This window comes from Gallinula chloropus, assembly GCF_964237585.1.
Source record: "Gallinula chloropus genome assembly, chromosome: 18".
Taxonomy (NCBI): domain Eukaryota; kingdom Metazoa; phylum Chordata; class Aves; order Gruiformes; family Rallidae; genus Gallinula; species Gallinula chloropus.
In genome coordinates this window covers 5313885-5338996 of record NC_140103.1, presented here as the reverse complement: position 1 = coordinate 5338996, position 25112 = coordinate 5313885, and the positions used below count along the sequence as shown (strand labels likewise).

Below are 25112 nucleotides of genomic sequence, written 5' to 3'. Positions count from 1 at the left end.
ACATCTTAAAGTTTTTTGGGGGCAAAAGGGGAGGATTTAGGCAAAAAAGAATACAGGCTCAGTTTTGATATCCCTGGTATCCACGTGTCTGTTCCAGATTCACACCCTCGCAGCCGAGATCAGGCTCCAGGGTAGAAGGAGGGGGAGAAACAAAACAAAAATCAAAAAGCCAAATGCTATTTTGTTTCATGCCAGAGCTGAACAATCTTCAAAATTTCACTCTGTGGGGAAGCAGCTGAGCTTTTCAAACCCCTCTGAGCAGTCAAAGGAAGGAAGGAGGGGGGGAAAAAAAAGGGAAAAAAGAAAAAGAAGAAACAATATGCTGAGACTCAGCACAGGTTTGGGGATCCTGCCAAGCACCAGCACATCCCTGCTGGGCTGGGAAGCGAAGGCGACCTTCAGAGCTCCCCAAAGGAGGGATGATTTGCAGGATGATGGGCACACTGGGCACCAGCACCCAGCCCCCGACACACCCACAAGGCTGGTGGGCTTTGCACACCTTGCACCCTGGCTCCTCTCCCCCTGTTTGCACCCGGTGGAGCGGATTTGGGGTTGATCACCAGATACCCCTACACATCACCAGGTCCTTCCCATCCCTAACAGACATAAAAGTGACTCACACACCAGGTGATTTCAGCGGCTGTGCAGAATTTGGCTGCTCCTTATAACTACCTGTGGTACATGTAGAGCTGCAGGGTTCATGGGAGGAAAGCTTCCACCTGTACATGTCAGCAGCACTCACACCTTGGCCCTTTCTTAACAACTTCAATCTGTTTCTAGCGATAAGCAAACAAAAGAAAACAAACAAAACAAAACAAACAAACAAAAAAAAAAGGCATTTACAAGGCGAGCGGTGAAAGGCCACGTCAGACACACACATCTGCCAGCAGGCTGCAGTTCGGTTGGGTTTGGGTTTTTGGGAAGGGATTTGCTTTAGTTTGGCAGTTGGGTTTGGTTTTTCTGATTTGGTTTTTTTTGGGGGAGAGGTTGGTTTGTATTTTTGTTCATTTAGTTTGGATCGGTTTGGTTTTGTTTCACAACATACCTGTCCTGAGCCCCAAGTAGAATCCCCAGCCCGGTTAGAGGCAGAGCTTCCACTGTCTAGAAATAGAGAGAATGGGATAAAAATACCCACAAGTAGAAACAGTTCAGAATTTAACAAAGTTTGCATTTTTTTTGTTTTTTCTGCTCAAATACACCTGGCCCTTGGCATACAGCAACTAAAGGTGCAGTATCTCCTCCCCTACATCTCCAGGGCCGGGCTGCTCAATGCAGCAGAGCTTTCCGCTGCTCAAATCTCAGCAGCTCACTCCTTCCAAGCACCTACACGTGGCACGGGAGTTGAGAAGCTTGCTTCTCAGAACAATTTACTTCTAAACAACAAGGCATGCCATTTGCCTACCCGCTGCTTTTGCCACTCTTGGTGTGGTAGGGTTTACTCTGGTTTATTTTGGAGAGGCAGTTTGCATCTCCCACATCCACGCTGTGCTCAGACACGTAATGCCATCGGCTCAAGGAGTCAGCCTGGTGTATGAAAAAGCATTTGTCAAAGCAAGGATAACAGCTTCTCCCAGTCCAGTGCATCCTACGTGCTGTAAGGTATCATCAGGGATACTGCACCTTTACCACAAAAGGCTTCAAAATTCTCTTCTCACACCTTTGTTCAAACCCTTGAAACAGCTACACTGAAATAGCGTACAAGGTTGTATGTACCCTGACATCCTCTTGTCTCTGGCCTGGCGAGATATGCAGCTTGTATGATTTCTAGGCAGCAGAAGCTCTGGAATTGCCTTATTTAGTTGTTTGTAAGTAAAACAAAAAAAAAAAACCACCAGTTGAGGTCTAGTCTACCAAATCAACTTTTAAAAGGACACTGTTGAGATATCCAGCCGTTTCCTTTCAGACCCACCCTTCTTCCACCGCCAGCACTGAGCCTCCAGAAGGATTAAAAACAACAACAATCTCATTTTCCCTGTTGATTTTTGCTCTGTCAGTTTGGCAAACGGTCGCTTCCTGCGTTTGAAATGGAACCGAAATGAATGTGACTATTTTTTGTGGGGAAAATAACAAATCTCAGCTCCCTATAAATAGGGCTTCATCTTGCCAAAATTATCCTGCCTGGGGACCTGCATCAGCCCCTGATCCCGGCTGCCATCGGTGTGCTGCTGGCTGTCACCCAGCCAGGAGGAGCCTTACAAGATGGGAGTTTCCAGCAAGATGTGCTAAAACATAGTCAACATCTGGGTTTTGTACTTTAATTTGTCTGGAGAAGGGAATACTACCTGATCCTCAGGTCTATACCCTGCTTGAAGGCACCAAAAACCCCCCAACACTCCCCAAGTTAGGCTAGGACCAGGACTCCTCTCCCTTGCAGAAGACAGTAAGCTTCAAAATAAACTTTATACTACAACTGAGGACAGATATCTTTTCAACAGCGTCCCTTTAAGGTGTATGATCCTAAATAAAGAGCTGCTTCTCTGTGTGGCAAGGTCGCAGGGACAAGTTCTTTCCTGAGCAGTCAGACTTGGGGGCAGAGGGCAGCGTTCGGCTCTTACCATAGCAAGTATTGGCCTACAAAGCTGGGGTGGTTTTTCCCCCCTTTCCCCCTTATTTTTCTCTCTTTATGATGAGCTTTATTGTAAAAGTCAAGTATTTTTCTTCCCTGCCTGGGTTGAGCTTCTGCTTTTCAAGCAAGAAACTGCACCAAAAGTTAGCACCACCCCTCCAGCTCAGACCTGGGCCACCCATCTTCCCAAAACAGTCCCCAAAGCAAGAGACTAGTCCTGACAAGCACAAACATCACAGATGAAGGTCCAGCAACCCAGGCTTGTATTTCTGTATTTTATTTCAGTTTATTTCAGTTTTCACATTTAAGCTGGAGCTTAAATCAGCTCCAGCTGCAGAGATGAAGGACAAAGGGTACCTGGATCCACCCTTGCATGCCACAGGAAGATTTTTAACTGCTCCAGGAGAGGAAAAGCAGCACTTACATCCCTCCCCACAGAGCACAAGAAACCCCCTGCACAGTGCTGTGCCAGGGGGTGTTGTTCCCAGAGAGGAAGTGTGCACAGCACCAGTGCAAGGTGCTCTGTAATGGGACGGCCCCATCCCCCCTGAGAGCTACAGCAGCTCAGAGAGAACTAAAGAGGCCCAGCTCCAGCCCCCACCATCCTGCATGTACAGACTAGTGGGGTACAGGCTGCAGAGAGACAATCCTTCCTTGCTGGCTGAAGTGAAAAGCAAGCAAAAAGCCACCATCCATCCCAAGTGGAGCCTGGGAATGAGCTGGAAGGGATGAAGTCCAAGCTCCTGCCCGGAACTAGACTAACCCAAATAAGGGACTGGATGCCCCAGCCCACTGCTGTCAGCTCCAGGGCTGTGGATGGCCCACGCTGCCCCACACACAGGGCAAGAGCTTTTCCCTTCTCCCCAACACCAGTTCCTTCAGTGCAGCTTCTGACTGTCCCACCTCCCCCTTTCTCCTGGAAGGAGAAGACCAATGCTCTGCCTCATGCTCCAGCCCACTTCCCATGACACAAACCCACACCCAGCTCTCAGTAAGCTTGATTCTGCCTCATCGGATGCCAGGAGAAGCTTTGACCCTGACCTCAGTGAGCTGACCTGGGGCTCCTTGTCCATCCTTCCCACCCAGAAGTCACTATTAGCAGTGAGCATGGCGACTGCAACTGGCCTCAAAGTAGTAAATAAGAAGCTGGGGAAAGGGACAGAGCAGGCTGTCCCAACAGTCCCTTCTGCCCCAACAGTCCCTTCACACAGGGATTACCCATCCCTGCAGTGGGGCTGAGCTTGCAGGCATGCCTGTCTATCCCTCCTTCACAGCCAGATGCTCCAGCTGTTGGCGACATTATGGGGCTTTCTGAACTGCTGGGGTGACAGCAAAGCCTCCAGAGGGGAGCTGAAGCCTCTTGAGATGAGGTGCAGGTTGTTTTGTTGCCTTCCTCCCACACATTTTAAAAAAATTACATGTTTCCAAGCATCACATTTCCTGCACCTCACCTGCACTGACCTTTCAGCCAGCGAGGAGCTGAGCATCTTGCTGCATCTGGATGCAGAGTTCTGGCTAGGGCAAAGCTTGAACTAAACATCTTTGATATTTATGTTCAGATCTGGAGAGTTCCTATTCCCCTCATTCTAGAATAAAATAAGAGGGAACATTGTAGAACAGCCAGGAGAACGGGGAAAGAGTTGCAGAGCTAGGCATGGTGCCTGAAGGGGGTTAAATCCTCACCCTTTGCCTTCAAGAGAGGGGCTGGTGTGCAAGTGGGGTTAATAGTACCACAAAGACCTGCACTGGAGCCACTGCCAGCCTGTATAGCTGAGCTGTGCTGAAGGGTGTAAAGGTCCCTCTGCTCCCAGGAGGCAGGAGAGCATCTGACCCCTTTAGCAGCTACCAGGAGAAAGGTGTGGGTCAAGGCTACTAAGAAGGACAGAGGGGATATGGCAGCCCCCCCAGGGCAGGGGAGACCCTTGTGCCTGCCCGAGTGCTGACACTACACCTGCTTCAGCAGCTGAAGGCAACCTTCCCAAGCCAAGCCACGAGAAGAGACAATAGACTCAAGCCCTTGGCACTGTTTTAATGTTCTTAACGTTAAGAAGTTTGTGATACATTTGGCTTCACGGACATTTTCTTTAGCACAAGTTGCTCTAGCATAAGCTAGTTTAAGTTCTGGGTAAATACAGCTAACTACAAGCAGAGAGCTCAGGGCTTTGTATCCTCTGAAGCTCAGCATCATAGCCTCATCACCAGTGAAGAATGACACCAGAAGACAGAAGAGTTAAAGCAGAGTCAGGAAGAGACTCAAGTCTCAGCAAGACCCAAATCCACACCTGTGAGCCTCAATGACTCCAAGGCACTTGTTTCAGTCCCAGCTATCCACAGACTGCTTTAACTTGTAGAAACTCCTCAGAAAGGCCCAGGGCACCCCAGAAGACCCTAGACACAGATGTGTGGACAAGCACTACCCCGAGACTCCCTGTCAGCCAGCCCACCCTTGCCTGGATGAATTCTGCTGCTAAAAATAGATCAAGCTTTGCTTTTTGTTCTTTTAACCTTCCACTACATTTCAGGAACCAGGTATTCATGGAACACTGGAGGGACAGCCCTAGTATCAATCCACGAGCTCCCACTGGAGAGCTTTTGATGTTCTTAGAGTAGTGACTAATTGCACTGCTTCTGCACCCATCAAGGTAGCAAGCCCAGGCTCTTTCCTACAGAAGACCTCCTGCTGTCCTGCTCTGCCTCTCCAGCAGCTGTGGAGCAAGCAGGACCATGCATGTTCTTGCCAGCACAAGCAAGGAGGATCGTGGGTGGCAGTCAACAGGGTGGGTTAAAAAGGACCCAGGACCAACTTCTGCTGCATCAAAACTTGAGAAAGGGCCCTGGGGAATCAGAGCAGAGTGTCAAGAGACAACAAAATGAAGTAGCTTCTTTATGGCCACAGCAATGCACCAGATGACAGCCATCAGTGTGGACTTGTCAACAGCCCCACTAAGGAGGGCAGCGAGTTTTCTGTTGCTTAAATACTCTCTTGACTTTCTGCTCCCAAACCTCTGGCCCTTCCTTACAAATTAAGTCCTGAAAAAAGCTTTCACATACATCATCCTACCCCCACTTACCTTCTGAAGCATATAGAAACCATGCAATGGGGTCTGCACCGAGCACAGGGCTATTGCAAGTCAAGAATAGCACCAAATAGGATTGACTATAGTTAGACATGTCTCCTACCTTGCTTTGTGGGTTCTGTTCCCTTGAGGGCTGGTCATGGTGACAGTGGCATTTGAAAACGGTGTCTCTGCAGAGGTGTTGCTGGCTTTGCCATTGCTCAGCTCCATGTAGGTGCTATTAATGGTGTAGGTCACAATGCCATCAGTGTCCTCGTAGTCAACATAGAGGCTGTCAATGTGTGGCCCCACAGAGTTGATTTGTTCTCCCTGGGCGAAGATGCTGTTCATAGTCATGTTGAGCATCAGCTCCTTGGAGTCTGAGGTCTTGTCCAGCAGCTTGTCCGTGATGGCATTCTCTGAAAGGAACTCCCTGGAGGTGAACCTGGGGTTGAAGTCTCGGTCATCATGGTCTGTCTGGTAAGTAGACCTGGTTACGTTTGAATCTAGATTGGAGCCAACAGGGGGAAACAACAGTGACAACCACAAAATGCATTCAGGCTGGGAGGCAAAAGCAGCCCGGAGCAGCAGGGGCACAACAGAGCCTGAGCAGCCACCTGGGAGGTTAGTGGGAAGAGCTGGGGTCTTGGGGAAGGGGAATCTCATGAGGTTGTACCCCTTTGGGAAGGGTGTGCAGCTCTGTGGGTCTCATCCTGCTATCGTGTGGCCAGAAGACAACTCAGCACCTGCCAGCACTGCCCCAAGCAATAGCAAAGGTCAGAAAGGAAGATGCCCTCCTGGCCCTAGAGCCCATGCAGCCATGCTGGGAAAGCATTCAAGGCAGTTTGGTGGTGGGATGCCGAAGGGGCTGGAGTGGGAAGGAGGTTGCTAGGGGCTGGGCAGAGGTGGGAGGTGATGGAAGATGTTGTGATGGGACCTCAGTGCACCCAGGGATCCCTTCTGTCCTTGGCATGAGGCAAAGCACGGCAGGGCACCAGCAGTGAGACCTTACCCACATCCACCCCCCTACCCACCAGAAACCAGAACCTGAAGGGCAAAGAGGATTTATGAGCAGAGATGTTTTAAAGAACTTTCCAAGGTTTCCAAAAAACAAACCAGCAGAATCACCAAAGGTAGAAACAGAGCATTTCTCAACAAGAGCTCTGAGAAGCAGAACAGTGAGGCCCAAGTCTCCTCCTTACCTTGGGGTTGTTTGCCCTTCAGTTTTGGCTCACAGTCAATTGTTTCTGCTCTTTCATAGACCTCATTGGTTTCCTGACCTTTGCTCAAGTTTAAATCTTCCTCCGTGTCCTGCCTTCCAAACACCTGGTTCTCCAGATCTATCCTTTCCCTGGAGATTTTCCCAAAATAGGTTGCGTTGTGCTGGATAAATCCCAGTGGCACATCTCCATCAAACTCCCTGCTTTCTTCACTCTCTGACTCCGAGAAGGTGTAGTAGATGGGCTGCAGGTTTTTTGAGTGTGGCTTCCTCAGGAGGGTGTATTCAAATGTGATGGATGGACTCTTGCCATTTTGATTCCAGACCTGGCAAACAAGTCATGTTATTAGTGGGTGCAGCAAGGATGTGGCACACAGAGCTTGTGATTCATATCTGACTTGACAGCTGGTGAGCATCTACTTTGCTATTCCCAATCTGCTTCCCATTGTATTGCCACCTCCTTACAACTGGGGCCCAGCACAATCTTCCAAGGGTTATTTGTCAGTGTTCCCCTGGGGATTAGCCCCAGCTCAGGGACTGGGAGCAGCAGGTCATGCTCCCTCCTCTGCTGCTGAGCAACCAGAGACTTGAGGGGGTTACTGGAGAAGTTACTGACCATCCCTCACAGACACATTATATGGTGGCTTTATGGTGAATGAGGAGCACACACACCCCCTTCACCTGCAGATCCACTACAACAACCTTTAATGTCCTGATGCTTTATAAGCACCCAAGGAGCCATCCCTCCCCCTTCCAGTAGGGCCCTGGGCTGCCTAGAACATCACAGGAGTTGGGTTCTGGCTGGCTGCCCAGATGAAGAGTTAAGTGACTTTTCTTCATATCTGGTTTTAGACAGCTTGCTGTCACAATAGATTTGGGGTTTAAGTTTTGTGCACTTCTCTAAGCTACACAGCCCAGTTCCTTATTTTTCCTTTTCCTGCCAGGTAACTTGGCTAGAAATGCCAAGAAAGAGAAATCTCCCCCCCACAGTGCCTGAGGCATCCTCTCCCTGCAGAGAGGGGTTACCAAGCCCACGCTGGTTATTCTCAGCCCTGCCTGCATCCGAGAGCACTGACGCAAGTAAAACAGAGTCATGCAAGGAACTGGGCCCAGTCAGTGCTCCCACTCTCCTCCTCAAACTGCCCAGGAAACCTGGGAAGCCACAGCAAGACTCACCTCCCACACCCACCCCTTCCTCAGGCCAACACAGAGTTTCCTTTCCCCATCACACCCTCCCCCAGCATTAAAACCTTAAAGCCAGAGCACACCATTATATTCAAGCCTTGATTTGTTGGTCCCTGGGCAACAATATACTCTATGCCAGTCTCATAGACATCCATGGGCCTGCGGTACTTGAACACTGTGCCTGCAATGTTGAAGTTCTTTGGACTGTCAACTTTGTAGTTCCCATTGAAGAAGTAGTACCCAGCTTCATCAGCCACAGCTTCAAGTGAGAGAAAAAAAATAAGTCAGTGCCATGACATGTAAGAGCAGAACATGTAATATTGCTGCTTGGGGTGTTAGTGGATAAAGTTATGAGCATCACAGGAATAAAACAAGTGTTTCTCCTATGTTACAGGACACTTATCAACTCTGTCCAGCACATATCATGCAAGTTATGTGCCCAGAGTTCTGGGTGATGTGCCCCTCTACATCATGAACTCCTGGGTACATGGCTCCTCTCACCCTTTTGGCACTACCACAACATGAACACTGAATAATCACAGCTCTGCAGAAAACAAGCAGACTCAGATGGCCAACAGCACGAGCTGCCTCCTTGGGAGCACTGAGCTGATGCTGCTTGACACAGCCCAAGATGGCTCATCCCGAGCTAGCCCAGGAATTGTATTAATTCTTCAACATTCAAGCCTTTGTACACATGGCCTTGAGCCTCTGTGGCAGAAGATGTGCTTCTCTTGGGCAAGCCCAGATTTTGCCATGCTCCTCCTGAGCAGCTCTGCCATCTCCACCACAAGACAGATGGCATAGCCACCTATATTTCAGTGAGGTCACATCTCCATGGTGCTCCTGTCATGTGGCCATTGCACATTCCCCAAGCATGAGGACATCAAGGGTATCACAAGAGAGGTGAAGTCACTGTGCCATCTGATCTGGCACCGGTGCCTTTGTCACACACCACTGGGAGCAATATTGACCAACAGTTAAGGCATTAAATCAATGAAAATAGAGATACACAGCCCAGGTGCTCAGACAGCAACAAGGAGAAATGCCCTGGCTTAGACAACACAGTTGTGATTTACGTTGACTATGGGTTTAGCTCATGTCTGCAATAAAGCTCCGTTCACATTCACACTGGAAAAAGCATTAGCTGGTGTCAGCGTGCGGCGCAGGGAAGTACCAAGAGGTTATACACACCCAGAACATCTGCAGATTTTTTCCGCTCTACTATCTGGATATCCCTTGCTCCAGCAGGAATGTGTGTTACCAGAGAATAGCCTGTGGGAAACTACAGATTAATGAAAGGAACTTCGTAACCAATAATCCAAACCAAGCTCTCAACAGTCAATATTGCGATCTATCAAGCCAGTGGGGCTGGACCCAGAGCTATTTTGAAGGAGTTATGGATTAAAACTAGTGCTGGTATCTGTTAGGCTGCAAACAGGGCCTTACAACAACAGAAAAGCAAGATTACAACGTGTTCCTCCTTCAACTCCCTTTGCTCAGTAGCAGGCAAGTGATGGGACAAGTCCTCCTACGGCCACTGATGTTACCAAAGCTTGTAACATCTTAGATTCTCAGACAGCATTAATCATTGTGCTCGAGTTAAATCATTAGGACAAGTAGGTTCCTGTTGCTTTACATCACACTAATTTTGGAAATCCTGGTCTTTCAAAATATCCCAGCTTCCTGTTATTATAAGTCATTTCTTTCTAGTCTTTTTTCCATGAAAAATAAGACTCAAATAGACACCAGTTTCTTGCATCACCCTTTGCCCCATCCAGCATCAGAGACCTCAGAGTCTCTGGTTACTGGCTTGCTTTAAAGAAGGGTCTCCCTGCCCCAATTCCCAGGTGGCATTAACACACAGGAAAAACCGAAGCAGGGCAGTTGGTCAGAACTATAAGCTATTCACCAAAAAATAAGTCTGTTTTTAAAACAGCCTGCCAATAGAAACAGAGGCAACTGTCCCAAGAGCCTTACCAAGATGAGAATTCCCCTTCCGATAACTGCCGGTCACATGAGTGCAGCTGCTCCCATCTCCTTGGCAAACTCCACACTTATCCAAGGTGTGGGTGGAAAAGAGAATGCCATCGCACCCAATGGGCTAAGAACACACAAGAGAGTATTGCAGGTCAGGCAGATGTCGCACCCACTGTAACTTTCTGAATGCTAACAACAAGATTTTTGCTATAATGTTTAACAACCTCACATTTTCCAGACACGCAAACCCCTCGGAAATCAGTGTATTTGCAGGATGTTCCATCCCGAGCCTGAACCATTAACTGTCTCTGACCATCCACAGTGGTGCAATGGAGGTCACAGGGCTTGCTAGAAATGTGAACATAGTCATCTAAGGGGAAAGGATATAAAGACACATTCAAAAACAGCAGAAAACACAATGACTTTCATCCTAGCAATGTCAACGAATCTCTGCCAAGCTAAACAGCAGCAACAGCACAACTGCCCAGCAGCCAGCAGTTCAGAAGCTACCATCTCTTGTGCTTCAGGCTGGACAGGAGATTGTGCTTCTGATGGCATGCTGCTGCAAACCTTTGCACAGCCAGACAGTCCCCTCTGCTGCCAGGAGCAGAAGCGCTGGTGTTATCACCAGCATCACCCACCAGGCATCAGCCCAGGGGATGTGCTGGAGCAGCAACGGCCACTATTCTGTGCAAGGACTTGCAGTAGTAGGTATGTACACATTACAAATACATGTCAATACATGAACATGCATATAACAATTAATTAACATAGGTATATTTTTATAAATACATTACAAGTAAAACTATATTCAAAGCCATAGTAGTTTAAAACAGTTTTTCCATAAACATTCACCCAAGAGCTGGGTTTAATCCACCCTCTGTTTTTCACAGGCTGGCTGCATCCACTGGCAGAGCAGTCCCCACATTTTGTAACATCCACAGGAAGCAAATGACAAATTCATATTTGCATCAGAAACCCAACACTAAGTGTTGAACTCTACCAACTAGCGAGCGCTCATTATACCCACTGGCCTCTGTGCCCAAGCAAGACAGCATCAATGTCAAAACATTATCCTGCAAATCCCCTGGGAGCCACGTGAAAGCCTGCTAAGAAACAAAACAATTCACTGTAACTATTCTGGTGAACCACCCTGAAGAGCAAGTATGTTCAAAGAAGTTGTCACTTTGCCATAGGAAAGGGACAAAAGCAGCCAAGTAGTTACAGCTAACCAGCCTGCATGGGTCATGTTCTACCATGCCAAGAAGGCTGGTGAGACAGGGGCTTGTTTCACATGAGAAGGAAGTGGTAAGTAATTCTATGAAACACACTCATTCTTTGGTATGTACAGAGACCCCTAAAATAAGAAAGTTACATTAGAGCCCATCTCTATTTTTTAGATACCCAAACAACGCTGAATCTGAAGAACCAGCACTCAGGAGCCCCTCCTCAGGAGGAGGGTCCTGGGTTCCCAGCAGCTGTAAAAATTGGCTGTGACTTGCTCTATAGAAGTTAGGTACCTAAAAATTAAATCAAATCTCAGTCTCTGACTCCCAAGTTAATCCTGTAGTTCTGCATCGCTCACCCCGGATGACTAAACTGACTGACAGCACCTCAGGGACATTTGTCAGAGCACACCAAGGGTGCCAATGTCACCAAAATGCAACACAGCCAGTCACAGCCCCAGTTCAAAGGACACTTGTTTGGGTGAGCTGGATTCTCCCTGCCAGTGCAGTCCACCACCCCATGCTCTTACATCCTCCTCCAGCCTTTCAGCTCTCTGGTCCTCAGGAGCTGACACCAACACAGGCTACAGCCACAATTTCACATCAGTTTATTTCTGAGCTACCCTGCAGCTGCAAAGTGTGCCTTTGAGCTTGGGAGAGAGTTGACAGTGTCTCTGGAAGAAAAAAAGAAGTCACTTTAAAACAACAGAGGAGGAGCCTTCTTGCAGGCTACAGCATCATAACTATTCAAAATAGTTTGGGTAAGCATTATGAAGCACACAAAGAGTGTCTTGTTACCAGGATATAAAGGTTTCCATTGATATGTTCTGCCATTATACACATGGGAGTTAAATGATGAACACTGCTCCTCTCGAAAGCTCCTTCCGTTCGCAGGACACTCCTAGAATGGGATACATTAACATCCTGATGAAAACAAAACGTGGGAAAGGTTTCTGGCACATCTTGACCAGCTGCAAAGAGCATTTCCATCGCCTGCCCCATCCTCCTCCTCCTCCCACTGCAGGGACAGTCAGGGGAAACCACCCACCCCAGGAGATGGTGCAGGAACCACCCGCTGAGTTTTATGGCCTCCAGCACAGGCAAAAAGGCCCAAAGCCCTGACATAATGGTGATGGGCACCAAAGATGGGAACTCCAGTTGCTTGGAGGGGCAGTAGGGTGACAGCTATGGGACAGTGTCCCCTCTTCAAGGGGCCCAGAAATGCCACTGCACAAAGCAACCATGACTGTCCATGTTTTGTTATCAAGTGTTCCTGGTGAGAAAAAGGATATCCTTACTTGTACTTTGCAGAGCTGGTATCTTTTGGATGTTCCAGTGCAAGTTTTATTAGCCAGCCCACTCACTGACTTTCTTCTGAATAAAGAAACGATGGTTAGTCAGGGGTCACAAACCCTTCTTTTCCCTTTTTAAAATATATTTGTCCCTTGCTTCTGTAAGAGTGGTCTCAATGTAGCAGAGCCACAGAGATCTGTCATGGTCTCAGCAGCAAAGGTCTCTCTGGCTTTGCTACCTGCAGCATCAGCTATTCTTATTTCAGCATCCTAGGAGGTACCATGGTGCCGTCTGGCAGCCACAGAGCCCAGTGAAGGCAGAAAGCAGCCAGGATCAGCGGGACTTCAACCAACCCTGCACCACAAAGTCCTCGCCGCTGCACCTAGAAGCCTTGAGAATGAGCTTGCACTACATCTGCTGCCCATCTGCACTGATCTCCACAGGAGAAGCTTCAGGGCCAGCACAGGAGTAGCTTGGCTGGTCCTCCTGGCAGGGATGCTCAAGGGCCAGCATCCTCACAGCAGCATGCTCAGGGACATACTCACCTTCCACACAAGCAGCATTTGCCAGACCTCTTCACCAGTGCTTATCTACCCAGCCATGGCCTTCTAGATCAAGGCCATCCCCAGCAAGCTGGAGGTCTCTATGCCCTGGCAGGCACATGCCCTACCTCTGCCGCAGGCAGTGCCTCTCCTGGGACTTGACGCCTCCCCCACAGGTCCTGGTGCATGCTGTCCACTTGGTCCACTCGCCCCACCAGTACGCTGTGACATCTGCCCCTTCCTCCAGGCTGTTGGAGGTCTGGGTCAGGTCCTGCTTGAGGCATCAGGCAGAGAAGCATCAATCAGCATCCACACCACAGAGCCCTCACAAGTGGGCAGAAGGCATCCCTCACCCAGCCTTCCCTGAGCTGACAGGGCATTTCCTTCTCCATCTGAGGTCGAGCCCAAGATTTCCATCTTGCCAGAAACCCTGTGTTTTCCAAGTTGTTTTCATTACAGATTGGAATGAAATGGCAATATTTGGGATTCCTCAGGAAAGGGAACCTTCATTGTTTCGCTCTGCTGGCAAAACCGAGCTCCCAAGCATCCCTAACCTCTCCACATCTTTCAGCACGCTCTGACTCTCACTGCACGGTGACTTCAGGGAGCTGGAGAGCTGGTTGCAGCCAAAAGCTTCACTGAAAACTTAAGGAAACCCTTGCAAAGCCACTCCGCAGCAGGAGAGCCTGCCAGCGGGATGAAGGAACTCATGTGCTCTCTTTGCAAATGCCAAAGCGGGTTTGTCACTTCAGGATGGCCCTCGACAACCCCACCTCCCACCCCTCAGGCACCACAGGCAGTGGTGTGACCACACAGAGAGCAAGAGAGCTGCTCCACCAGGAGCATCCCCACCACACATCTGCACGTACTGAGTGTGGTGCCCCCTTCGCAATGGGCATGAGGCATCCCGGGGGTCCCAGCTATTGCTCACTGCATGGGAGGGAAGTATTTTCCCATCCAGAATCACCTGGTGGTTAGGGGGGTTCTGTAATTGTGTCTACTGGGAAGGGGATAAGATATTCCATGCAAAGCAAATGGGCTTGACAAAGCTGTGCTCGCCCAAGAGCCTTCTGCAGCCCTGGGTGGGATCTGTGCACTCTTAGCTATGGAAGGTACAGCTTGGGATAAGCCCAGACTGAAGGGCTAAGCCCAGTCATACACCCTCATGCTTGCTGGAGGCCCAATGTGCATACAGTCACACAATTCCCAGGGTTGCCCACCCCAGACACCACAGAGTTTTAAAGCCCAGAGAACCCCCAGCAAGGTGATGCACTTACCTGAGCTATCACAAAGGCGACGTTGCCCACGAGAAGGAGGGCCAGGGTGCCTTTCAGCTGGGATCGTGCACTGATGGAGATGTTGCTCCACCTCCACTTAGATAGCTTCATCCTAAAAAGCAGCCAAACACCACGCTAAGAGAAATTCCCCATCCAGCCCCAGAGCCTGTTGAGAGCAGGGGCTGCTTTGCAGCCTGGGTTACACAGCACACATCCTCTTCAGCGTTCCCAGTCAGTTAAGTGACACCAACCACCAGTGACAGCAAGGGCTTGACCCAGAAGTTATATTTAATTAGTGGAAGCATTAACACAGGACAAGTTCACATCCCATCTCCGTTATCTTCCAAACCACAATCCTACACTGGTTCCCAGTGGCTGCACTTGATACCACCAGTGCAAGCAGAGTCTCCAAGCCTGTGGAAGAGCGCACGACATACATCAAAGCAAGCACTGCAGGAGGAGCAGCAAGGAACAAGAAGTGTCCCTGGCTCTATAAAAGCAGCACAACTGAATATCCCCATTTAAGGAATTGCTCCTAGAAGACCAAGATGAAAGGCTCCATAACAAACACAAACACAATTAACAGCCATTAATTTTTTCCCCCCTTTTTTCATTTGTTCCACTCTAATTCCCACTGATTCCCAGGGAAGAAGCCTGTTCTTAGAGAAAAGAAACCACCCACAATTAAAGAGCAGAAGAAAAGCATCCCAAGTGTCAGCCTTTCATCTCCCTCTCCATCTGCCTCATGAAAGAGTAACCCAGAATGGCATTTTCTTAAATAAAAACCCAGCTCAAAACCACAATACATTTTATTGTGAGCCTCACTGCAAGAGCCAGAAAGGAGCAGGTTTCAGGAAATCATGCTTCCAGGCAATCAAAGCAGCTCATGTCTGTAAGAAAGAGGGGGAAAAAAAGCCTCTCCCCTAAGCTAATTTCCCTTGAAAAGTAACTAGGCAGCATCTTGGAGGTGGGAGAGGTGCTGCTCCCGGGGAGAGGGGGCAGGACTGCAGCTCTGCACCTAGAAGAGCTTCTTTCCTCCCCCCTTTTTTTATGGTCTCACAAGGGATTTTGTAACACTTTTGGAAGCGCAGGACTGCCGGCAGTGCCAGCGAGGCTTTGGTATCTGGCTTAAGGGAAATTACCGGAGAGGGCTTCCAGGTCCCCAAACTCGGCTTTGCGAGCACCCCAGGGTAGAGGTCCAACATGCAAAAAAGACGCTTTCCAAGAGGCAGATCCATTGATTAATGGAAGCCCGGGGCGCTTGGCTGGGGCTCCCGGGGACAGGTGGCTGAGACTTGCCTACACTTGGTTTTCATTAAGGCTCCCAGACACTTCTGACCCAAAGCCAATAACAGCTCGCTCAGCGTTTATCCCAGAGCCGGTCGGAGCCGCGTGTTTAAATAGAAGGAAAAAATGAAAGAAGGGGAGAGGGATGTCGCCCACGAGCATCGCAGAGCCGGTACCGGAGGGAGCCCCGCCGGCAGCCCGCAGACCTGCCCGCGGCGGGAGGGCGATGCCGGACGGGAGAGTCGGGAGGGAGAGCCGGGGCGAGCAGCGGAGCGGGGAAGGGACTGGCGGAGCGCGACACCCCCCCATACACACCCACCCACCCTCCCTCCCTCCCGGGGCCGGGACGGGCCGTACCTGGAGGCGGCGGGGCCGGGCGGGGCGATGCTCCGGGGCCGGGCGGTAGCGGCGCGGAGCAGCAGCAGCGGCAGCGGCGGCGGCCCCAGACGCTCCCTCCCTCCTTCTCCCTCTCCGACTTCAAAGGGCAGCCAAAAGCGCCGGGGCTTCCAGCGAGGAGGAGCCGCCGCAGTGGCTCCCCCCAGCCCGCGCCGGCCGCTCTTATAGCGGCGGGAGGGGTGGGGGGGGGAGGAAAGCGGGCGGAATTCACACCTCTCGGCCCGGGATGCCCCCACCCCGGTTAACCCCTCGCCTCCCCCGGCGCCGGCCCGCGGCCGCCAGCCGGTTTCCTGCGGCGAGGCCGGGGGGGCACTGGCGGGGGGAGCCCGCACGCATGCGTCCCCGCCGCCCGCCCGCCCGGCACACGCAGCGCCGGGCCCCCCCGGGGGCACCCCCCCGAGGGATGCTCTCCCCCCACCCCCAACCTGCCCAGATTGGGGGGACGGTACCTGCTGCTCCCATCCACCCACCCACCGCCCGCATCGTCGGCACCGAGTGGCCAAGGCAGCCTGGTACCTCCGCCGGCAGCGTGCGGCCGCATCCTGGCTCTGGCAGTGCGGGGAGGGCTGGGTGGGCACCGCCTGACAAGTGTTTAATTGCACTTTTTGCTGAAAAATAAACCCGGTCCCCGCGCTCCTGTGCCGCTGGCTGTGGGTTCTACCATGCAGGAGGACGGTGGTGGTCAGAAAACGGGCTTGGTGCACGTGCAGAGCCATTTTGGATGAGAAGGGTCCCCCCCCGGGTGAGTGACAGCCCTGCAGGTACCGTACCTGGTGTCGGTGTGTGCTGGAGAGAAGAGCCCATGGTGTAAGGAAGGACACGTATGGCACACGTAACCCATACATGATACATGCAGTGAGCTCTCTGCGGGCTTTACATGTAACATGTGGTTGATGAGACACCCCACGCACGTGGTGACACGCACACGGGTGACACATGTTCCTCTGCATCCCATCGCAGACACCCCCTGTGTGGCTGGTGGTCACATCCCTGCAGCTTTGCACAGCCCACCTGAACGCTTTTGCACCAGAGATGCTCCAGCCCAAACCTTTTCTCCTTCCCCTCTAGATCTGCCCCACGTGGGGCAAAACCAGTGCTCCCAGCAAGGCACTGCAGCCTAGCACTGGCTCAGCACCCAAGGCAGTCACTGCAGCTTAACGTGGCTATCACCATGCTCATGGTCCTCAGTGGCAACGTTCAGCCCTGTCCCCATTTGCCAGGTCAGGAGCTCCCATCTGCAAGGTTTTGGTGTGTGCTCTGACCCTGCTACGGGACACAGACCCCTGCACAGCGCCCAGCACCCTGTGGGAATTGCTGCAGCTGCGAGATGCTGCTGTTAACTGGGACCCAGTCCTCCCAGGGATGGCTCTGTGAAGCTGAGCAGAGAATCCGTTCCCAAAAAATTTACATGGGAAATGAAGTCTCCTTTTCTGTTTGGCTAAATGTCTGCCAGCCTGTTTTAATTTACCCAGCTAGGTTGATTTTCAACTTTCAATTTTCCATTGGTTGGCTGTGACCAGGACACTGGGAAAATTTAGCACTTGAGTTCACCCAACTTCTGCATTTCAAAATATCCCAGCCCGAGACACGCAGGAGAAAACCCTTTCCGTTTTGGAACAACCAGGAGGGAAAAGTCTGAACACGAGAGGTTTTAAAAGCATCAAAATATTTCACATTGAAAACGCCAGAGCAGCCTGTGTCCATGCAAGCCCCAGCATCCCCCACCCCGACCCAGCGCTCCTGCCAGCCTTGGGGTTTGGCAGGAGGTTGCAACCCAGGAGACCCCCATCCCTGGGTGATCTCCCCGTGGGGATGCCCCAGGGCTGGGGAACAATGGAGTGGGGGAGGAAAACAGGGGGAGGGGGAAGGCTGTCCCCAAGGTGGAGCAGGCAGCAGGCAAGATGCATTCAGTCTCTGTGCTTCACCAAAAGTTCATCAAAGCCAGAGGATGAGGGGTTGGGGTGGGGGTTCTTTTAATATATTTTTTTTATTATTTTTTATGAAACAGTTGAGATGATTCAGCAGTTTCTGACGCAATCCCCGTTTCATCGGAAAATTCCTAACCAGCTTCTAGTGGCAACTGATTGCTCCCATAAATCAGGCAGTGTTATCCCTGGCCGCAGCAGCGCGGCTTACGCAGCCCCGGCCCGTCCTGGTGAAATCAGCAGGAGCGATGCCATCGCCCCGGCGGGAGCACAACCAGGCCTGAAAAACAAAACACGCCGGGGAGCGGATCCAGAACACCAGCCTCTGTCCAGCTTCACATCGGCCAAACCCCAGCGCAGGGCCTTGGGCCGGCCCCCCTGCTCCCAGTACTGATGAATCCCCAGGGGCCAGCGCTGCACCCAGAGCTCTGGGGCTGTGGGTGCTGCTGTGGAGGCTGCCGGCAGGTACAGCACTCAGCACAGACAGCCAGGCTCAGACAACAGCAGGTTTTATCTCCTGGTTTTTTGGCATAAGCGGTAGAAATGATTTGCAGATGTTATTTACTGCTTTTGGGCTCGGAGTCAACTGAGACAAGATGCACCTGCATGGACAGGGAGAGGTTTTCCCACCCAGGGACAATCACCAAGGGCTCATATTGGACTTTCCCAGGGAAATTTAGGATTTGGGTGAGGGTCCCTGAGCTGGCCCTGCATCATCCTGCACTTGGGCAAGGCAGCCCGTGGTGTCAGAGCTGCACATTCACCTCCCCAGCACCATGCAAGGTGGGCTCTCACCCCAACAACCCCCCCGCCCCCCAAGGGAATAGCAGCAGCCGTCCAACAGGCAGTTGCCAGGCTTTCCATCCCAAACCGGTGCTGTGCATAATTCAGAGTGCAAATAAAGGAGCGACAGACACTCCAAAATAACCTCCTCCAGCCGGGGGAGAGTCGCCGGCGACTGGCTGCTGGTTTGGCAGGAGAAGTGCCTGCAGAGGAAAGGAGTTTCCTTGGCTGAAATGAGTTCAACAAAGCGCTGGGCTGGGCACTGTCGCTGCTCAGCGGGAGATGGGGCTGCTCAGCTCAGCAGAGGCACTCGGTGCTTTGCAGGATCAGGCCCTCGCTCATCTAGGGAGGGGTGATCCCGGGGCCAGGGCAGGCATTGCTGTGGAGGAGGCACCTCTGTCCTTGCCCTGGAGCAGAGAGCGATGGTAAGCTCTGATCCAGGCACAGGGTGTTGACCATCTTGCTGTGTTCCCCATCACGGGACACCTTCCCATCTGGACCCAAGCATCAGCCCTTGGACCCACCAGCAGTGACGTCCAGCATCACTGAGCCCCAAACACGTCCCTAGAGCTGGTCATCTGTAAATAACGTAGCACAGGACCTGTCCTGGGTGATCCAGAACCACAGTCCAGCCATGGGCTCCAGCATTCCAGCACCATTTTCCCAGCAAAATTAGCCCTTTTCTGGCCCAGACCTTGTGCTGGCATGGCAGGCAGGATGACTTTGTCATAGACAGCCCCACTGAAATGCCTGCTTGAGTCCAGGAGAGCCAGGCTGGAGGAGGAGAAGGAGTGTGGTCTGGAGTCTGTTGGCCCAGGACCTCCCAGCAGCTTCATCTCTGCTTGGGGGTGAGACAACTAACTGATTTTCTTCTTTTTTAAGACAGCCTACAGAACAACATTTCTGCACAGTTACACATGTAATTTCCAGGCAAGCCTGGAGCAATGTGGGCAGATCTAAGCCATCCACAGAGCGGGTAGGGACATTGCCAGGAGGATCAAAATATGGAAACCCCCCACTCCAAAAAGCCCCTGGCAGGCAGCCCTACCTTCTTCTCAAGAGCCCTGGCTATGGCCTACCACTGGGTAACTAAAACAAGCAAGAGGAAACCAAAAAAAGTATCCTTTAGAGACAGTCCCAGTCCCTTGCAGAGTGACCTACAGCACAGTGTTGGGCAAGGCACTTCGTGTCTGCATGCCTCCATGCAATGTGGATAGCAGTGATTTATGCCATGTTAGCGTGAGGGCTTCATCCATGGAGATTTGCAAAACGTTGAGTCAAACTGAACCAGCCAAAGCCACCAAGCTGCTCTCACCATCAGATTCCTATTAAAAAATATCTCCGGGCAGTTTGAAAGCCACAAGCGACCACAGTGACCCCAGGTATGGTCATGGCCATAGAATTCCAAGAGCTTTAAAAGCCTCCCCCCCCCCCCCCTTTCTAATTTTCCATGCAGACTTTTAATTTTACCTGTCCCCAAAGAGCACACGTCCCTCCAAGAACCTGGAGGAGCTTCCAGACGGGTCACGCTTGGTTTGAAATGTTAGCTGTGCAGAGATGAAAAAAGTACAAAGCCTTTTCTTGCCATGGAATGTCTCTCTCAAGGAGGTTGTGCAGTATTGTGCTGAGGGACATCAGCTATGCAGCACTGCCAACCACAGGCATTCAACAACCATGAGTCAGACTCCCCAAAACCCAAAGACTGGTTTCGTTCCCTTCTGGATTTTGAGCCTTGAAGCATCACAACTCCAAGCTTTTCTCTTCCAAAAAATGACATTTTTGACCAATGGCGCAAGAGTCGAGGCCCTCACATCACCACTGGGCTCCAGGAGCTGTGACTGTAAAAAGACCCCCATTAAACACTCTGAAATGAGTAATAAAACCCCCCAAATTTGGCAGCAGGATGGCCACCCCCCTCCAAGGACACGCCGAAGGCTATGAGGAATAGAAACCCAGTGACAAGAGATGTTCTCCTCATTAACAGTGACAAGCTCATAATGGGCCATGATGGGGGGAGGAGAAGGGAAGAGTGAAAAAACCCCTAAGGAGCAAAGAAGCTGGGATACCTGTGAGGAATATGTGTAACAGGTTTGTTCAATGGGGACATAGAATCACAGACACACAGAACTGTAGGGGTTGGAAGGGACTTCCAGAGACGAAGTCCAACCCCCCTGCCAAAGCAGGGTCCCTAGGACAGGTCGCACACGTCGGCATCTAGACGGGTCTTGAATACCTCCAGAGAAGGAGACTCCACACCCGCCCTGGGCATCCCATAGACATGGGAAGGGGGAATTTTTTTAAGGGCAAGTATTCAGCTAAAGCTGCCTAAAATGGGGCCAGGCCTCGCGGTGAATGGATATTTTAAGTGGCAATTTATTCCACTAATAAAAGAGGAGAAGGATGCAGGTGCTTTGGCTGGGCTGTGGACAGGAGCGGGCGAGAGCTGTGATTGATCAGCACCGGGTCTGCAGCACCGGCCGTGCGAGGGGCTCGGGCACAGCTGCTGCCTCTGTGTTTATAGGGCTTCTGTTCCCTCGTGCTGGGGGGACTCGGCTTTGCAGCTCTCCAGCAAGCACTACCTGTCTCATGAGCACAGGCTGCGGTAGGTAACAAGAGGTATTTTATCCAGATGCTACAGCTGCCCCTTCTCCAGCTGGGCAGGGAAGGGCTCATGCTCATGGGATGCTCCAGGCCTTTCTGTGCCAGGAGGTTCCACGATCAACCTTCCTGATGCAGAGCAGCAAGAAGACAAGAAACCTCTGTGAGCTGGATGCCGCTGTGCACCTCAAATCGCTCAGGGCTCCTCGGGGATGACCATGATGCTCTAGACCTGTAGCTCTCCTGCACATCACCTGGCAACTTCCAGCTTTCCACTGGTATCCCCAAGTCCCGAGTGCATGAGTGGGGTGTTGTGGAGATGACAAATTAAGGCTTTGAAGTGATGGAAGGAGCAACTAATGCTTCGGGGTAAGTGCTGAGTTGGCGCAGCCATCCATGTGTGCCCACTCACGCCAACGCTCATGCTGCAGCACTGTAACCTCAACTCCCCATTTCAGTGTCACTGCCACTGTTATGTCACACCTGGCAGTAGCTGGGGACTCGCCATGGGGCAAGTTTTGACCCCCACACGGATGAAAGATCCCCCTGTACTTATCCCAGGGTGAATATCCTCCCAATACTCTCCCCTGGCACAGACCCCTCACCCTCTCTTCCAACATACACTACTTTCAAACTATCACCCTCATATTAAAAATAAACCAAACCTATCTGTGTCTCTCTCCTCCACTGCAGTGTCTGAGCTGAAAGAGTAGAAGTGCTTATAGAAAGCTGTGGTTAACGTTATCCCTGGAAGGATCCAGGACAGCATACCAGAACCTGGTTTTGGCATCTGGGAACCAGTTTTCAGCCATATATCTCACCGTTCCTGCGTGCACGCCGGTCCACACCAAATTAGCCCTGTGGAATGTGGATTTAAAATTTGCTTTCCAGAAGTACTTAAAGCTAAAATTTGCTCTTTCTACATTTCCTACCTGTTTAAGGGAGGCAGGGGGAGGAAAGAACAAAGCCCTGGCCCTTTGTTACTTGGGTTCCTTCCCAGGAAGGTTTGCAAAGCCCGGGTCTAGTGCTGTGGTTTGTTTGCAGCCTGAACAAAGACCTTTTAAGCAGCAGCTCGACAGGAGCTCGCCACCTGCCTGCCCCTCGCCTTGAGGTTTACTTTGGGGTCTCTTTTTCAATAATAGCTGGAACACGTGTGCAAACCAGGGGGATAGTTTCCCTCTCTGCCTACAGCGCTGGCTGCAAACCAAACGCCAGCCCAGGGTGTGCAGCTGGAAGAGAAAAGGAATAAAAAAAAAACAACCCCAAAACCCAACAAACCTGTGGAATGTTTTCTTGCTCCTGAGAGCTCCAATGCTTCCCTGCTCAGGGGAGAGCATGCCATGGCTGGCACTTGCTGCATCCAGCAGCCAACGGGGTTTCCTTTCCAGTGGGCTCCAGCTAGATTTTGGGCAAAGGATGGGGGCAGAGGGATGCATTTAACAACTGCTCAATGGTACTGTTTCCAATCGGACACCGTTGGGCTCGTTGCACATCTGCCACCCTTGCATGTCCTGTGGCTCATTGCACAAGTGCCACATCCTTGTGAGGGGTCACACGAGGGCACGGGGGGGGGCTGCTTTGCACCCCAATGTAGAAGTTGGTCCTCACCAACAGGTTCGGGGTATGCTTTAACCCTCTGATGCCAACCTCGTGGCCACAAAAGCTGGGATGGACGCAGTTTTCTTAGCCAGGAATCCAGAGCAGTTTGCGTGACCAGCTAACCCCAACCCCACTCGAAACTCTCCTGGAGACCAGCCCTGCCGTGCAGCACACAGCCGCCCCCAGCACTGCCCTCGGTCCAAGCAGCTCATGCAAGAATAACACAGAAGAACGGATACATCTGAGGATATGGCACAGAAAAGGAACAGGGTACTCCGGGGCGTGCTGGCTCTCGGCTCTGCTTCCCGCGCAGGGCCAGATGCCTGGGGAGAAGCAGGGTATTTATGTGCTGGCTCAGAGGGATTAATTTTCATGGTAAGTAGGGACACCAGAGTTTTTCCACTATTTATCAGTAGAGATTCAATATATGCAGGGGTTTGTGTTAAATTTATGGTTTGTCCAGGCAGGAGATGTGGTGTGGGCAGCATGGAGCCGCCTGCGCTCTGCGGAGGGGTGATGCCCGCAGCCAGCCTGGGAACGTGGATGGTTACAGATTGTTAGGGGTTGGAAGGGACCTCCAAAGATCATCTTGTCCATGCAAAAGATCATCTAGTTCCAGCTAAAAACAGAAGCCCTGCACAGCTCAGCTCAGATCAGCTCTGCCCAAGGAAGGCTCTTGGCACAGCCCTCTCGGGTCAGCGTTTCAATGCTGCTGTGCCAATCTCACCACGCACACAGCACCCCTGCACTCCCCCTCCTGATGTCCTTCCCAACTTGGCTGGAGTGGTTTAAAAAGCATTTCATTTTGGGGCTTTTTTTTGCCTCCATGCATGCCTGCCTTTCCATCGCACCCCCTTCCCAGGGGACGGGCAAACCATCCCTTCAGCCTCCGAAATAGACGGTGGCTCATATCGCAGCTCGCTGCCTCCTCCCAAAAGCCACAGCCACAAAGGCGGTTGCTCAAGCGTAGCATTCCTGCTCCCTGCGTCCCGGGAACAGCTGTACCGAAAAGATGCCGAGAATCCCTGCGAGGCTCCAAGGAAAAGATATTAACCCAGGAGGGGAGCAGCAGTGATATAATAAAAAGTTATAATAAAAGAGAGAAGCCACTGAGTGGATTAGCAGCCCGAACGCTGCTTGGCTTTCAGTCTCCTTTCCTCCAGCTTTTCCGCGCCGCATGGTCATCTGCTCAAATTCCTCCACCCTGGAGAGGTTTGGATCCTGAATTTCAGACAGATCTCATGGAAGTGTCTGTGTTGCAAAGCAGGAGGGCACGGCTGAGCAACCTCATTGTAGAGAGAGTGGTGAGGGGCTGGAACAGGCTGCCCAGAGAGGTGGTGGGTGCCCCATCCCTGGGGGTGTTCAATGCCAGGTTGGATGGGGCCCTGGGCAACCTTGTGTAGCTCCAGGCCTGGAGGTTGGTGGCAGAGGGGTTAGAACTGTGTGATCAATCCCTGGGGTCCCTTCCAACCCAGACCAGTATATGATTCTATGATCACACTTAACTCCATCCTGACACACAGGAGGGCACTCATCACAGGCGCTGGGACTGCATCGCCCAAGACCCCCTGCAAGCCTGGGCTCCTCTAAAGCAGGGCCTCTCACACCAGGTCTGCCCTCACAGGGAAGTAAAAGGCAGATTTGTAGCTTAGTGTGTATTTCTCAGGTAGAGCAAAGGTAGAAGAATGCATCCTGCTGGTTTAACCCCCCTGGTACCCACCACACACCAGCTCGTCCCTACTTGGTGCCAGTGATGAGCAACGGATGGCTTTACCCTGCCAGGCTGCTCCAGCAACACTGATACAGGCTGGGTGTGGGGCAGGGCGCAGAGGTGGGATGTCCCCATGGGGAGCAATCAAACCTGCAGTCCTCACCCCACACACACCCAGCACAAGGCTTGCAAGGCCAGCATTCCCCTTCACTCCTTTAGAGATGCCTGGGGCGGTTTGGGGGGCACAGAGCATCTGCCTCCAGGAGCCACCGGCTGTGTCAAGAATTTTGCTGCTGGGGAGAGACAGGAGTGAAGGGGGCGGCTGCAGCAGCAGCTGTTCCCTGCCCGCAGCCCTCCTGACCACGTAGGGCATTTAAATTTTAAAGCACGCTCACCACGGCTGTTTTCTCCTCTGCCCCCTTCCAGCTTGCAGAGATCCTGTCCTTGAGAGCTGCTATCCCACGAGGCACCC

General features: G+C 51.6%; 1 protein-coding gene across 1 annotated transcript in view; it reads right to left on the bottom strand.

Annotated features, from left to right (window-relative positions):
• Window positions 1–15657, bottom strand: part of ADAMTSL2 (ADAMTS like 2) — a gene marked incomplete at its 5' end in the record, with an annotated part of 26540 nt that extends 10883 nt beyond the window's left edge. Inside the window, 14 exon segments of the mRNA XM_084272635.1 lie at window positions 673–776; window positions 5747–6128; window positions 6825–7167; window positions 8110–8285; window positions 9218–9298; window positions 10004–10127; window positions 10228–10373; window positions 12028–12130; window positions 12528–12603; window positions 13193–13335; window positions 14342–14453; window positions 15484–15551; window positions 15554–15640; window positions 15646–15657. Coding sequence (XP_084128761.1) covers window positions 673–776; window positions 5747–6128; window positions 6825–7167; window positions 8110–8285; window positions 9218–9298; window positions 10004–10127; window positions 10228–10373; window positions 12028–12130; window positions 12528–12603; window positions 13193–13335; window positions 14342–14453; window positions 15484–15551; window positions 15554–15640; window positions 15646–15657 — 1957 coding nt within the window.
• Between the last annotated feature and the right edge of the window lie 9455 nt (window positions 15658–25112).